Here is a 17,449-nt window from a genome sequence, read left to right as displayed (position 1 = left end):
AAGCAAGACAATCATTAAATGAGTTTTGTCCCATTTTAGGATCTTTCTTGCCACAGTTACTAAATGGATCATTTCAGTTTTCATGGTTATAAAGTGAATCCAGCTTCCCCATTGACTTTTCATGTCAGAGGGAGATCACATGAGCCCAACATAATGCAACCATCATAAATACATGCCATTTGTCAAGGGTCTGAATTTTGATCACTTGACCTAATGTGATGCTGCCAAGATTGGGTCAAAAATGGTCATAAATAATTGTTCTCAGAGCCATTGTAACTTCAGTCACTAAATGAATGGTTGTGTAATGACCCGGGGCATGGCACAAAGGCAACAAACTCAAATAAGCAGTAAGAGTCCCTTTATTATCTCCAACTTTGCCTCCAATGTCTAGGTTACCTTCAGCTGGAGAAAAAAACTCTCCCAGGAACAGCCTTTAACTGTAGAAAATTCAGTCTAAACAAAGGTACATACAAACTGTAACTAAAAATCCAAACACCAAGCTGAAGTAATTAACTTGACAGGGCAGGAGAAGGAATTTCAGTCTTGAAAGCACAGCAAAACTCACACCAGGAACATAGATAAGCCACGACAATACCAGATAAATTCACATTTGTTCCCAACAACATGCTGTGCGTAGCTTCCTCACCTTCCCAGGTGCAGCTAATGAGGGGAATCAGGCCCCTTTCCTCCCCCATAAGCCACGCAACTCACGTTGCTCCCTTCTCCGTTCCTCCCTGCATGCCCTAGGATTAAGAGGGGATGGGCCTGGGTCTTCCTCTGAATTCCCTCTCCCTTGCTCTACCTCTTCCCTGCTCTGCCCAGCCGAACGTTGCCCTTCCCCAGTTTCTTCCACAGCCGATGGAGCTACACTCCCACTGTTCGGCCTCCCCCTCTGAGTTAGATTCTGACAGGGACATGACAGGTTGTTAGTTGAGGTTTACTTGTAATGTAAATTATCAAAAGCACCATCAATTGTGTAACTTTACTGATGCTCTTGCATCAGAACGTTAATAATTTCTCTTTATAAAAACTCTCTTGGAGATGGTAGAAGGATGACAAGAGAAGGATGGTAGCCCTTTTCTCTCTATGAGAAAAATAAAAATGTGTCAGAGGGCAATAAAAACATTTTTCCCCTTCTCTCTAAAAAGATTCCCATTTCCTTAAGGTATCAATTAAAACATCCACTCTAATCTAAATGTCATACTTGATAATAACAGTTCTGGAATAAACAATAGATGTTTGTATGTTTGTTCATGTGTGTTTACGTACACACATACAGACACACACAATGCACTCAGAAAAAGACACACATACCAAAAAGACGTGATTTTTGGCTCGTCGGAAAGCTCAGCTCTGTGTAGCGTTGCAAAGATGTATAAATCAATTTTTACATGGCACTGCCTTACAAAACTAGAGATCTTTTTCAGTACAAAGGTTCCTTATTCATTGAAAAAAATGTCCGCATATGGTTGTTTTATGTGCTGTATTATACACAAGAGTATATTGCAAATGACCTCTGCTTTGGAGGTGTTACTATTGTACAATATATAGCTGCCATCCTCTCGGGAGGTGGTTCCATTTCTGATATTGTAAGAAATACTACACAAATGCTGGAAACACTGATAGAAAACAGGAACAAGTAGATATTCTTAGCTTATCCCCCTTGTTTTAAGTCTTATATTGCTTTTTCTTTTTTAATAGCGAAATGCCTTTTTTTAAATTAAGAAAATTACAGAGTAATTTCAGAGTAAATTCACAGACATTAGGCAATTTTTGAGACATAAGAAAAAGAAAAAAAAGTCACACATCCCTCTTTAAGACCTAAAACTTTAGATGTGCATAAAATGGAAGAGGCACCTTTATTTGTATCCAGGAAAGAACTGCTTTTGACATTGAAATGCTAATTGTACATTATCAGAATGACTGCAGGACCATCAAAGAGTTAGCCTTTCCATAAGCCACACTGAAAGCCATCATCATCATGTATCTTTTACTTAATATATGTATTTCATTAGCAGGAGATATACTTCTAAATCAGAACAGTGAAATTCTGATATTGACAATTGCCGGACTATTTTTTTTTAAAGAGCAAGTATGCAATTACTAAACACAGGTGGTCCTCAATTTACACTCACAATTTAGTCCAACATTTTGATGACATTTCCTGCCTCATTTGTGCAAGTGAATCTCTGCAGTTGTTAAACTAGTAACAACTAATTAAGTGAATCTGGCTTTCCCCATTGACTTGGCTGGTCAGAAGGTCACAAAAGATGATCACATGACCCTGGGACACAGCGACCATCATAAATATGAACCAGTTGTCAAGCAGCTGAATGTAAATCAGGTGACCATGGGGATGCTGCAACAACTGTAAGTGTGAAAAATGGTTGTTAAGCCCCTTTTTTTCAGTGCCATTGTAACTTTGAATGGTCACTAAATGAACTGCTGTAAGTCGAGGACTACCTGAAAGGAACAATCAGGTGAGATTAAGGTATATATGGAGGTCTGAAGAAAGCCCACAAAGTAGTGCCTTTTAAAAAAGACTTTCCCAACAACTACATTACTCAGTGTCGGCTAGGCACAGAGGGCTAGGAATAAAAAGTAGAATTACTAGCCGATGAAACTTTTAAACATTCAGTTTACTTGAAGGAAATTTCTCACAAATTTTTTCTCATAAAAAGCCTGGGAGTTAGGTTATGATTATAGATCAGGGATGTCAAACTTGATTTCATTGAGGGCCGCATCAGGGTTGATTTGACTTCGGGGGGACATGGCCAGGATGGGAGTGGCCGGGTTGATGTCACTCGTGTTTGGGCCACCTGTGGTGGCCTGAGCGCTCTGCCAGCAAAAACGGGCTCCCAAGCTCCATTTTCGGCTGAGATGGCCTCCTGCAAACCTCTAAACACCCACCACGGCCCTCCCAAGCTCCATTTTCACTGGCAGAGGCACCACAGGCTGGTCCTTTGCTGTTTCCAGTGTAGCCCCGCGGGCCAGATCTAAGCATCCTGTATCTAGCTGTATCTGGCCCATGGGCCTTGAGTTTGACACCCCTGTTATAGTTTCATGGAAGCAGCAAATCTGGTCCAAGATTGACTCTGTAACTAGTAACCCATCTTAGTTTACAGACCATGAATAAAAAACTGGGCCATTGTCCTGGTATACTGCATCAAGCAGCCTATTGTATTAAGCTATAAGATACAACCTATGTTTTGTGGTTGCATGGGGAAGTGATTTTGTGGAGAATGGGGATGAGGCTGTTGAGGAAGGAAGGAAGGAAGGAAGGAAGGAAGGAAGGAAGGAAGGAAGGAAGGAAGGAAGGAAGGAAGGAGGGAGGGAGGGAGGGAGGGAGGGATAAGCCTCTCAACACATTGCTGTTCCAAGAACGATACCAATATACTAATATCCATTTTGTATTTCTTTTCTCTGAAAATCAAACACTGGTGGTACTATATGACATATAGCTTGATATTGTGTTCAGTTGCTATTGCCATCTCAAGTTACAATCTTAACCAGACATAAAGGTGCATATGCCATTTAATACACTAGGGCTTAGTTTTACAGTAAACATCCACAGAATTGCACCATGTCTAAATCATAGGCAAAATGTGAAGGAAAATATATTTTATAAAGCGGGGTTTCTAATTTGTTTCAATTATTCTGAATCACAGAATAATTGAACTCATAAACAGAAGTTTCAAAATTTCTTACTATGTCTCTTATCAAGTTGATGGGGGGGGAAAAGGATATATATTGAATTAAGTGGTCTTCTGAATTTTGCTTTGAATTTATGGTATGTTATAAATTAGGAAATTCTTCTAATTTGACCTTGTATTACATTATTAAAAGTCACAATATGCAACAGTTAGTGTGGGCAAATATAAACACGCCAACCAGATAAAGAAGGGAAACTAACTAGCATTCAATTGTCCTTCCCGAATGATAAGTGGATTTTACAAAGCTAAATAAGTGAAAGATACGAACATCAATTGTGAAAAGATACAAACATCAATTGTGAGAAGACACAAACAATTGAAGCCCTTGTCACTGGATTCCTATAGCTATGAAAGTATTTATGCCTGTGAATTTCAATTTTACCTGTAACAATTTTCCCACCTCAAAATGAAGATGGGAATTACAGAATGGTTTCTGTAAATGTAAGGGGCAGATTCAGATAAATTTTGCACAATTAGGGTGCACAAAATACTGTTCAACAACGCTTACAATTCTTTATTGCACATTATCCACCTTGGCTCATTTTGATATTAAAGGTAACAAAATCAACAACACATAGACTATTATTCATTTATAATTAATTGGCTGATTTGATGCCTTAACTAATGTGGTTATTTAATGTGGTGATATGCAAGTCCTGACAAAATATTCTGACTTGCAACAATTTGGCTATGAATTGCAAATAAAGTTGTAGTGATTTGCATTTCTGCACATGAGTATGTGGGAAGTCAGCTGTTATTAACCCTATCCATGATAATTAAACTGATTGATGTTGGAATCCATCAACGTTAGGGCACTTTTAATCTTATGTCACCAACAATGCAGTATAAAATCTTCCACAGCCCAAGCATATACCCAGATGATAAAGAGCAGAAGCAAAATGATTATTGATACTGAGCCTTGAAAGCTAAAGCAAACCTGAAGTGATTTTCATACTACTTAATACTACTTTTGGAGCCAAAATAAGAAAAAGAAAACTGTCTGAAAATATTTGGAAATTTAATTTGAAGGTAATTCTAAATCAAATTAAAATGTGTTTTCAGATTTTTTTTAAAAAATTACTTGTGTGTCCCTAAAATCAGTTTGGAAGATTTAAACACTTCGGCTCATGTGCAAAAACTGTGTTGTTTTTTTCCTAATCAACTTGAACTGACCCAGTTTGCTGAATCCATGCGAATGTCCAAAGATAATTTGATTGATTTTTCAGTTTGAATCAGCATTTCAAATTAAATTTTGCATGATTTATACAGAACCTAGATTTTTGTCTTCTTCTGGTCTTGGTGCAAATGAGACTGAAATGGAAAGGGCAAACAACTCCTGATGGAAAGACTACAATCGTCTTCTTACCCCAATTTAGGAGTTGTTACTAATTCTACTCGTTCCTCACATTTACATCTACATTAACATTATTAAAAGAAACAGAAGTCCTATTTGATATATTCTTCAGAAATTGTAGGCAATCAAGTGATGGACAGCAAAAGGAAAAAAATAATAATAGAATGTTGGGCCTCTTCTGGATGTCCCATCCATTCAATAGGAAGCCAAGGCAGTTATATCATCAACTTCACCAAAATTTGGAATTTACAGTCTGGTGAATTCTGGAAAAAAAAACACCATTTCAATTACTCATTAAAGTTAACATGCTAGCTCCCCTATCCTCCACCCCCCCACCCAATCCTTGTCTTTATTTTACAGGAACAGCTCCGATTTAAGAAACAATCATTATAAAAGGTAAAACAAATAGGTAGCAGCAGCTGAGAAGAATCGAAGTCAGTTAAATGGTCCACCTGAATAAATATGTGCCGACTCTCTTTACCCATCTTGCTGGCCTAAAGTCTGAAGTTCAGAGGTGTGAAGATTGTGGTGAAGGAACACGTTTTTCCTGCTGTACATGTGCAAAGAGATTGGTCCTCTTGGGGGTTGTCCAAGCCTTCCTATGAAGGTAGACGGTTGTCGACTGAGGGAAGGTTGATCTTTCGGAGGGCCCGGAAAAATGGTGCCATTATCCGCCTTGGCAGTTGACTTTGACATGCTTTGCATGACTCCTGCTAAGCCGTTGTGGTTCACCTCAAAAGAAGGGGCTTCATAAGAATCTCGTGTATGCTTGATAACTTCCACTATTTCTTTTTCCTTCAGGAGATTGCCGAGACAGACGCTTGACAACTGGCAGTTTTTGTTTTCACAGGAAGTGGCTTGGCTGCCTGATGAATACCTAAAATGGTCCTCTGTGGCTGTATGTACTGATCTTTTGTCCTTTGTGTTGAGAGTTTGGCTCACCATTTTGTTTAGGTAGGTAGCCTGGAGTAAAGGAAACAGAAAAGGGAAGGAAAAAAATATTAGAGAAAAAAACATCTCTTTTCAACAAGGTTGCTTAGGGCACGCAAAATGTTCCTGTTAAGCTCCGCAGCTACACAACTGGGTGTATTTTCATCACTTCTGCATTAAAATTAAAACCCCTGCCCCTACCTGTAATACTTTCTTAAATGGCCATCATATCCCCCCCTCTTTTTTGATGTTTAATTGTCATTCCATATTTAAAAAATGTTAACTCTAATTTATTTTTTTAAATTTTAATGTTAATTTTGAGACAATTTTTATTGATCAAGAGCCCCTCTTTGAAGGAGAGGTGCAATTTAAAACTATGAAATATAAATATAAATTAAAAAAAAAAACAGCAATGAACACCAATGTCTGATATTTCCCTGCAAATATAAAGATTATTAAGAGGATTCAACTTTAAAAGAAAAAAAAAAGTCAGGTACATTTTTACTGAACAAAGAATTTATCTATCTCAGATGGATGGAAACAGTAAAAAAGGAAACATTGTCCTAGCCTTATAACACCATATTCGTGAATAACTCTAATATGTCAATATACTTATCAAAACATTCATTCCAAACCATTGGACTTTTCTCCAAGTTGTTCTTAGCATTCTGTTATGTAATTTGGATCCCAGCATTTTATCTCAAAACAGGCATCCAATTTAAATTACAAGCAGCCCACAACTTATAACAGTAATTGAGCCCAGAATGATGGTCATAAGTTGTGCGAGTCATAAAGCATATTGTCAAATGACTTCCAGAATGTTATGGTCCCCTTTTTTTTTTCCTGGTGATTTTTATCCAAATGCTGTGATTGTTAAGCAAGGCCATTGTCTGCAGTTTTTTTTCCCCCAGAATGTGGAAGTAAATGTTGGTTTCCAGCCAAAAAATACAATGAATTGTAGTCACGGGGCCCCTGCCCCTCCAGCAGCTGAATAAGAGGAGGAGGAGCAGGAGGAGGAGGAGGAGTGGGAGTTAGGGCCAGAATCAAATTGAGAGCTCTGAGGGGGAAGAGGGAATGGAGCTGGCAGAGAGAGAGAGACAGGCACAGACTGGGCCATCTGTCAACCCTCAGATGGAGAGTCAAGAGCCTCCAGGTCTGGAGGTGGCTGATGAAGAGGAAGAGGAACAGCTGGGTCTAGTGCCTGATGCCCAGAAGGCAGAGAAAGGGAGAGCAGTAGAAATCCATGGGCTGAACCTGGGGAAGGAAGAGTCACCTCTGCTAGCAAGGCCCCACCCTAGCTCTGGGGAGAAAAGGCAGGGGGCAGAGATAAATAGGTGTGGCAGACAACTATTAATCTTCTAGCCAGATTCACGTTGGCCTGTGAGAGAAACTTTTTACCAGGGCTGCCGGCATTCCTAATAAAGGAATCTTTTGAGTTCACGTCAGAAGGTTTGTCGTGTTTGGGGAGCTGGGTCAGAACAATGGTTGTGGGATGCTGAAAACATCTGTAATTGTAGGTCAGTTGCCAAGTTCCCAAAATGCAATCCGGTGACTGCATGGGGATCCAGCCAACAGAACTTTGAATCTGGTCCGCAAATTCCTTTTTGGGGGGGACCCTCATAACTTAGACCAGTTATTAAGTGATTGGTCAGAAGTTGAGGATTACTTGCATTCCAAATAGATGCTACCTGGTTCCCTTTGGAACAAATCCAAGGAACCTGACATCTTTCTAAATTCATAACACCCTGGCATAACCCTGGCTCCACCACCATAATATCTGTCCTGAAATCCAAGTTTAACTCTTGGAAAAAAGTTCTAAAGCAAGTTATGCTCTCATCACTGGACAAATATACAACTGGAAACTACATAGCCAAAAAGGCATTAAGAGTTGTTAACCTAATCCTACGTAGCTTTTTCTCTGGTAATATCACACTACTAACCAGAGCATACAAAACATTTGCTAGACCAATACTCGAATACAGTTCATCAGTCTGGAACCCACATTACGTATCTGATATTAGCACAATTGAGAAAGTCCAGAAATATTTCACAAGAAGAGTTCTCCACTCCTCTACTCGTTGTAGAATACCTTATGCCACCAGACTTGAAATTCTAGAACTAGAAAACCTTGAATTACGCCGTCTTCGGTCTGATTTAAGCATGGTATATAAAATCATACATTGCAATGTCCTACCTGTCAATGAATACTTCAGCTTCAACCATAACAACACAAGAGCACACAATAGATACAAACTCAAAGTTAACCGCACCAAACTTGATTGCAGGAAATACGACTTCAGCAATAGAGTGGTCAATGTCTGGAATACTCTACCCGACTCTGTAGTTTCTTCCCCAAACCCCAAAAACTTTAACCTTAGACTGTCTACTATTGACCCACCCTTTCCTAAGAGGTCTGTAGGGGGCGTGCATAAGCGCACCAACGTGCCTACCGTCCCTGTCCTATTGTTTCTCTTATTCCTCTTTTATTTTTCTTATATGTACCCATTTCATGTATTCACAACTATGTATACACTTATACTTATTATCTTGTAAACAATTGCAAATTAAATAAATAAATATATATATATATATATAACTTGTTTTCTGATTCTCGTATGTGGATCACTTATACTTATGCCGTGCACTATCTTGTGGCGAACCCGCAATTCAGATCAATCTTACGGAGAGAACAAAACAAAGATCAATATATATATATATATATATATATATATATATATATATATATATATATATATATATATATATATATATATATATATATATATATAACCAGATTTCAGGAACAGAGACATCTAACAATATGAGATAAGTCTGAAAAAAGAGAGTCAAACACCTCTTCTCTAAGAAAGAATGCTAAAGCTACCGTGGTAGAAGTTCCCTACCTATCGTTAAAAAAAATGTCTATGAGGATTCTCAGTCATCCAGGTCATGGTTATCCCAAAGGTGCTTTTTTTCTTTTTTCAAGAGGCAACTGGACTTTCTGGTTTTTATTCTTTGAAGATGTTTCACTTCTTGTCCAAGAAGCTTCTTCAGCTCTTTAATCAGAGCTGAAGAAGCTTCTTGGATGAGAAGTGAAATGTCTTGAAAGAAAAAAAACAACAACGAAAGCCCAGTTGCCTCTTGGAGGGGGGTTGGGGAAGCACCTTTGGGATATAGTTACAAAAAGTCGCATTCATTTTTCTTTCCTTGAAAAGATGCATCATAATATCTATGGCCAAATTCATGTCTTCTAAATATATTCGTGTTAATATTGTCAAAGTAAAAGAATAACTGAATGTTTTAAAAAGGGATGTCTGTGCTTGTAATGTAGATACACAAAGTTATGCACAAACACATGCACATACTTTGTTACCAAATAGGGACCATGGTAACTTCTAAGGGAGTTATTTCAAAGCTATGGCATACTGCAATTAACATGTTATGTTTCTCGCTTCTTTCTGAAGATAGGAGAAAAACCCACACATATTACAGTTCTAAAATCCCAGCTTGTTATATATGAGAACTGACTGTCTTTTGTACCTGTCCCTTTATGTTATTATAATTATTCTCTAATTACCACATTTCCTCATTTGCACCTCTCTATGAATTTGCCTAGGTATGCAAGTGTCCAATAAAAATTGAAAACAGGTATTTTTTTTCCCCTCTTCCTTCCTTCAGTCAAATTCATCAAAATGAGAAAAAAAATCAAGTATAAAATGCTAACCAGCTTTTTACATTATAAATTTAACAATATTAAATTTGTTAATTCAACATACGTAACAATAAGTGTCATGAGAAAAATGATTAATGACAAGGAACTATAAAGCATCCTTTAGCAGTGAACTAGCAGATTATCCTGACTAATAAATGAAAAATAGAGCAGGAAAAGTAGTGATCGGAATTCCCTTCCAACTTTTGATTTTCTGAAATTGTAACTTACAAAGGAGCAAAGGGAGTACCAAGCAAATGTTGAGGCTATAAGAAGTAGCCTAGTCTGGTCTTTCTTCAGTACCAGTAAGTCCTTAATGCTTTTAAGGTGTCTCAAGTAGAAGGGACCTTGGAGGTCTTCTAGTCCAACCCCCTGCTCAAACGACTCCCAGCCAGGAAAACCAACACCAGACCCAAAACAACACGGGACACCACCGCCAATCCCCCTCATCAGACCCAAGCTCAAGCCCATCCTATAAACGAAGGACAATCACCATCCAGAAAATAGACCATGGTTGCTTCACCAGCTGTCGCACCCCCCGACCCCAAAACCAAACAAGCTGACACACGCCAAGAACACAGACCCAGACCCCAAACTTGAAGCCCGACTAAAACCCAGAATGCTACATCACAGCCACCCGCTCAGGACATCACATCAGAAAACTCAGGAAATTACACCACAAGAACTCAAGAAGTTGCAACACAGCAAATGACCCAGGATACCACAGCACAAGACCAAGGATACCACAGCAATGGTATCGTATAGAAGAACACAATACAGAAGCCTGATGATGGCAGATGAGATTCTGCCGAAACGTTGCTACATCTTTAAAAGCACAACTATAATGACGTGGGAAAATACCCGAACAAAGCTGAATACCATACATGTAAGTACCCGCGAAAACTTAAGAATGTGTGTGTGTGTGTGTGTGTGTGTTTTCTTAACTTTTCATGGGTACTTACAAGTTTTCGCGGGTACTTTTGTGGGTACTTACAATATATATACTTACAATATATATCTTTTTGCCTTCTAGAGCTGAAAGTGTATAAGTAGCCCAAAGTCATCTAGGTTTCTGGCCTGATGCCTTCACCAATACAACAAATTGGCTTTCTATCCATAATCTCACAAACGGGTGGGATTCTACCAGTTTGCACTTATTCACTAGAACCAGTTGTTAACATTCTAAGCAGTTTGGAGAACCGGTTGTGAGAAGAAGTCACTGGCCTAATCCTGTAAGGAAGGAAGTTGCTTATAGAAACTGCCTCTCAGTTAACCCTTATTACATTCTTGGCAGGACTAGACTTCCTGTCTCAGAAACTTCTATGGAGTTCTTTTTCTCTCCTTTGCTTGTGTGGAGTGACCATTCAAAGTTACAATGGCACTGAAAAAAGTGACATGACCATTTTTCACATTTATGACTGTTGCAGCATCCCCACAGTCATGAGAGGCCAGGCAAGGAGATGCATGCCTCGATGTGAGTGATATTGAGTTGGCCACACCCAGCCAATAATATGATCACCAAGCCATGTCCATCCAGTCACATGACCACCAAGCCACACCCACCACCTAAGCCATGCCCTCAGAACCGGTTGTTAAAAATTTGAATCCCTGCTCACAAACATGCAATATGCAGCTCAGAAACTTTTTACTGGAGATAAATCTACAAAGTCAAACTCATACCCATCAATTATTTTCCACTTTGGGCTAAGCGACATTCTAAAATTTGCAAAGCAGGGTAAGAAATAGTAAGCCCAAGGAATGAAGACACGAGATAAGGAAAACTCTTCTTCTTCTTCTTGTGCCATATCCATCATTGGATGTTGGCGATCATGTTGGCGATCCTATTTTTATCAATAGCCACACGAAAAAGTGCTGCTGAGTTTTGTCCAAACCAGTCCCTTAGATTTTGAAGCAACTGATTCAAAATAGTTAACTCTAACTTGCACCAAACAATTTGCTATTTGCCTTTCTATTTTTATATCCCTCTAAATTATCCCTGAAAACCTGTTTGGGGTTGTGGTTACAGTATCAGGCTAGAATTAGAAGACTGAATTCTGTTCCCACCTTAGGTACAAAGTGAGCTGGGTGATCATGGGGCCAGTCACTTTCTCCCAGGCCTAGGAAGAAGGCAATGGCAAATCTTGCTATGAAAACTGTAAGGACTTCAATCTCTGAGAATCAGACCTTAGGAAAAAAAAATCTGCTTCTTCTTTGCGCAAACACTGCTTCTCTTCTTTAATTACCTCTTTTTTATTATTGTTGTTCTCCATCTAACCATGCTTCTATAATCCTCATTTCTCTTGACCTACAAACCTTTCCTTTTCATATTTCTGTTAAGATATAATATTTATTCTCTTTATATATAACAAAGTTGGCTTGATGGATTACTTTTGTACCAATCCATTCCGCACCAATTCATGACTCATCTATTATTACACATGTGCTGAAGTAATCCACTGCCACTGCATTCTCCTTACTTTTGTATTTTTTACAAATTTACCCAACTTTCACGTTTGTCTCTTACACAGACATGTTCATTTCTTCTGACAAACATTAATTCTTTGCAACAGATAACATACTACCTGTGACCTTCTTAACAGCATTTGTAGAGCTTAACATTTCTTCCATTTTCTTATCTTTAGCACACATTCTGTTACGGCTCAAATATTCATCCTCTATTTCTGTTTTTTGCTATTTATATACAACCTGCAGAAATTCACTTCACATTCAAAGCAATCTACCTTTGACTTTAATGTGTTAATTTTTTTTCAATTCATATTCATCAATTTATCAGAGTGGAAATCACTTAAAAATATGGGCAAATCTCACACAAGATAAATGTATAATTCAAGTCTGTTCACTGTTTTATATGCTGTCTCTAAAAAAGGAACATATAATACATTTTCTCAATCATACATTTCTTGTAAATTGCTGAAGAAAAATAATAAAGCAAGAGCTTGATTTCCAAATTTTGTTCATGATGATTTCTCATACAGCTTCGATCCAAAATTGTGCCAATTACATAAGGCACTTTATCAATGGTATAAGCAGTGATGGCTAAACTTTTCAGCACCAAGTGCCCAAAGTGTGCGCATGCGCATCTCCAAAATACAATGCATGCATGTCCCCTGCACATGTCCCCTGCTCCCCACACATGCCCCCCACCTCCTGTGCATTCACCCCACCCCCTGCATGCGCCCTCCTCCCATGCATGCACGGCAGAGACCCAAAGACCAGATGGCCATCGGGAGGTGCATGCACATGCGTGGTGGAGCTAAGCTGGGGTGACAACTCACATGACCATAGAAAGGGCTCTGAGTGCTATCTCTGTCATGTGTGTCATAGGTTCACCATCACGGGTATAGAGTTTCCTGCCTGAGCAAGGGATTTGACTACAAGATCTTCCAATTCTGATTCAGTTCGATATGATTCTACTCTACTCTACTCTACTCTACTCTACTCTACTCTACTCTACTCTACTCTACTCTACTCTACACAATTCAATTCTATGAATGCCATTTACCATGAGTTGTAGTGCTGGCTATAAATAGCTATTAGTGCTGATGGCAGTGTACCTATCTCTGGAAGCTAATCTAGGCTGCCTTGTGCAGTTGGTTGGTCACTATGAGAACATACTGCCGGACTAGATGGGCATAGAATAGACAATAGCATTTTCCAACTGTCAAACAAGAATAAATCTTCATTCACATGTTACATGAAGAGCCCTGTCTCTCTATGTGTGAACCACTGCCATATTTTAAGTTTTTTTTCTTGTACTCCATCTACAGGTCCAAAATATTGCAGTTTTTCCCAAAATGGTTATCAGCCTATGATCACTTTTGTATGACCCCCACAACAATTTGCATGCCAGCAGTTCATGCTTTATGAAATATCCTTTAGCTCTTTCCATTTATAATTAAATCTATACTTTTCACATTAACTTTATAGGATCCAGCCACCTTCCTTTAGAACTATTACATCCTTCTCCTTTCTGTTAGTTTCCCAGACAATTTTTTTCCCTTTTCATTCATTCATTTATTCATTCATTCATTCATTCATTCATTCGCTAATTCATGCCTCTCTGCTATTTACTTCTCTTACATTTCAAGTCATAATCTTCCATATGTCATAGGCATACCACAGATTGGCCCACACATAAAGACTGATGTCAGCACTGTGATAAGGCTTGCACATATAATCCTTTAGACACAGCAATAAGTTTAAGGGAGAGAAGACTTAAGACTTCCAATCTTTTACCTCATGGACTAGAATATAGAGGGTAAAAGCCTAGAAGTCTTGAATCTTCTCTTCATTAATCTTTTATATTTCCGTACCATATCTTGATGTAGCATCTTGGCAATTCTTGCCACCATGCTCTCTCTTTCAGGAGGATATTTCTTGAACTTCAACATATGGGAGGAATAGAGTTCTGCAACTTATGCACTTACCCAACAAATAAAAAGGGTTATAGGAAATAATGTATAATAATAATAATAATAATAATAATAATAATAATAATAATAATAATAATAATAATAATACCTATTGTCATTGGGGCACTACCATGTCCAAGAATTTTATAAAATGCATCAAGAAATTGCAGTTTCCTGCAATAACAATAAATGGAACTGCAAAAAATTGCGCTATTGGGAACATCATACATCTTAAGAAAATACTTGGTTGATACCTAGGATGGTGGCAGCAACCCGTATCAACCATCAGCACCAGCCAATAATATTTGTGATACATTTTTAAATGTTCAGTTGACTGAGTTTCATGTTTAATGAATAACAACAACAACAACAACAACAACAACAACAACAACAACAACAAAATACAAAGACATAGAAATAGAATGACAGTGGCAAAAAAAACAAAGGTTCAGGGTTGAGCACAATCCTAAACAACTGGAGCACCACTTGAACACCATTTGCATTGACCTATTCACCATCAGTCAATTGCAAAAGGCAGCCTTACTCGGAACAGCTTATATAATGCAATGATGCTTCTAATACCACAAACATTATCATTTGCCTATTCCAAGACCTTGGGAAGAACTCGATAAGTGGATAAAAATGCCAAATGCAGTCTAAGTATCTGGCTGACAGTGCGACAAACAATAAAAAAAGAAATAATTCATTTTTTTGTCAGAGGAAATCAGCCCCTATCTTCCTTTTCTTTTGTGGAAAATAGAGTCCACAGTATATTGTGATTAATTAAATATTATTTGAATAACAAAAGGAAAGAAAAAAATAGGGGTTATTTTCAAAAGTTATTTTAAAAAGTGTCTGTTTAAATCACACACAGCAATTTAGAAGAACATCCTGCAGGAAAATATGCAGGGGAATATAAGAATCTGAGCATATCCCACAACAATTCTGGCTTGCTGTGATGTAGAAGCATCTGTAATGTAAATAGTTGCCCATTTGCATAAATATACAGAAAACTAAATTTGTATAGAGCCAATAATCACCAGGGACAAAATATTAGATTTAGAAACAAATACATAAAAAGATATAACTGTGCTTAGTTAACTTTTCTTTATTTCTCCAGAGGACAGAAGACCTTGGACTAGGTATTTCATCGATGCCAGCTTGTTCCCTGAAAATTACTTCTGACAAACTCCAAATTTAATAAGAGAGTCTTTGCTCTTTATTTCTGCTCCATGCAATCAAGGACCTGTATACTATATGAGTCAAAAAGAGGATTGTGAAAATATTTACAGACCCCTCACATCCCGGACATAAACTGTTTCAACTCCTTCCCTCAAAACAATGTTATAGAGCACTGCACACCAGAACAACTAGACACAAGAACAGTTTTTTTCCCAAATGCCATCACTCTGCTAAACAAATAATTCCCTCAACACTGTCCAACTGTTTACAAAGTCTGCACTACTATTACTGTTAATCTTCTCATCACTCCTTATCACCCATCCCCTCCCACGTGTGATTGTAGGACTGTAACTTTATATTGACTGTTTCCTAGTATGATTTGATTGCTTATTGCACCCTATGACTATCATTAAGTGTCCTACCTTATGATTCTCGACTTTTGACAAATGTATCTTTTCTTTTATGTATTCTGAGAGTATTTACACAAAGACAAATTCCTTGTGTGTCCAATCACACTTGGTCAGTAAAGTATTCTATTCTATTCTATTCTATTCTATTCTATTCTATTCTATTCTATTCTATTCTATTCTATTCTATTCTATGCCTTAACATAACACATCTTCCAAAATTTGTCATGTTTTCCAAAATATTTCCAAATATTTTATCTCTCACAAAAAAAGAGAGGAAATGAGGAATTTTTTTTGCATATGTGCTTAAAATCATGCCAAGAGAGGAGATATTAATTCTAATATATGAACTGAAAATGTGTGTGGCATGATGGGCTTGGCAGATTAAGAGGCAGGCTAATGCAGGGAAGGTTGTTTTCCTATTCACCAGACATATAACAAAGCTGTGTTTTCTTGATTTTTAAAAAAACGAGCTTTGTTCTTTTCTTTTATCTGGGTCTAGCATATATCTAGCAATATAAATTTTAAAATAAAACTTGGAATATCTCGTATAAAATGATGGAATAAATAGTTTAGTCATGGATGATTAACAACTGATAAATATATAAGCATATGTTATTTGACAATGTGAAAAATTATATAAACTGTGAGTAATGAGTACGAAAGGATAGCACAAAAGATTTGTAACCAACTGACACACTGTATGTATATAAAATGGAAGATGGTTTTATGTTTTTATGTTTTGTATATGTTTGTCTTAAAAAATAAAAACTTTTTATATATAAAAAAAATCAAAGCTGGATGTTCGTGATGGGAAGAAACACCCCAAATTAGGCTGGCTGAAGGAGAAAAAGGAGGAAAGGCTATGAAGATTTATAAAGAAATACATGAAATTGCTCAAATTCTAAATATGTATATTGCTCCTCATGTAACAACAACTGCAGCAAAAACTAAAATGACAAAACCCAGGCACAAGAGAGAAATGTACAACACGTAGAATACCGGTGTCTGAAGAATTACATTATAAAAGTAACAGTGGGCCAGCCCATCAGTGGCGGTATGCTACCGGTTTGGACAAACTGGCAGTAAAGAAAAGCCTCTGAAGATCAGCCGAGAGGAAAAAGAAGAGAAAAGCGGAGGATTGGCCCTCCCACCTGCCCTTGCGCTTTTGTCTTCTTTATCATCTCAGCTGATTGGCGCTGCAGTCCTCAGCTGGGTGTGGGGAAAGCTGCGTACATGCTTTAGAATAGAATAGAATAGAATTCTTTATCGGCCAAGTGTGGTTGGACACACAAGGAATATGTGTTGGTGCAAATACCCTCAGTAAGCAGATGGTCTTGTGAGTATGAAATTCATAGTGAATTGCAGATAATAATAAAGAATAAAGAAACCATTAGAGAGCATTTCACCGAGGCAGCCGTCGTCGGCGCCATCTTGGATTTTAGAAGCTTGGATTTTAGGGGAGCACGTATTAGGTGTGCGCATATGCGCACACTATCACCAAACCGGTAGTGGAACAGGTAGGATCCCACTACTGCAGTCTATAATAAGCTACTACAGCCTGATATAAATTAATTGATCAATTTATTTCTTCACAGGAGGAATCCTAGGACTAAGGAAAGAAATTTCTTGGATGGGAAGCAAAGAAAAAAGAAGAAACTCCAAGAAATTCCAGTTGCTTTTTCGAAAAAAAAGAAACCTTTGGGACAAGTGGTCAAAGC

At 37.9% G+C, this 17,449-nt stretch overlaps 1 protein-coding gene across 2 annotated transcripts in view; it reads right to left on the bottom strand.

Moving 5' to 3' along the window:
* Positions 1 to 341: 341 nt before the first annotated feature.
* The window catches only part of CCSER1 (coiled-coil serine rich protein 1), an 813,931-nt gene continuing 796,823 nt past the window's right edge, over positions 342 to 17,449 (bottom strand). The window contains exon 10 of one of the 2 annotated variants that reach the window (XM_026672653.2): positions 342 to 6,030. In XM_026672653.2, the coding sequence (XP_026528438.2) occupies positions 5,545 to 6,030 (486 nt within the window). In that variant the 3' untranslated portion in view covers positions 342 to 5,544. The remainder of the gene's footprint in view (positions 6,031 to 17,449) is intronic. The other variant, XM_087962869.1, reaches the window with a different exon arrangement.

This window comes from Notechis scutatus, chromosome 4, assembly GCF_049901735.1.
Source record: "Notechis scutatus isolate UNSWTSFEM ecotype Mainland chromosome 4, rNotScu1.2, whole genome shotgun sequence".
NCBI lineage: Eukaryota > Metazoa > Chordata > Lepidosauria > Squamata > Elapidae > Notechis > Notechis scutatus.
The sequence above is the reverse complement of the archived record's forward strand: the minus strand, read 5'-3'. Positions and strand labels throughout refer to the sequence as shown.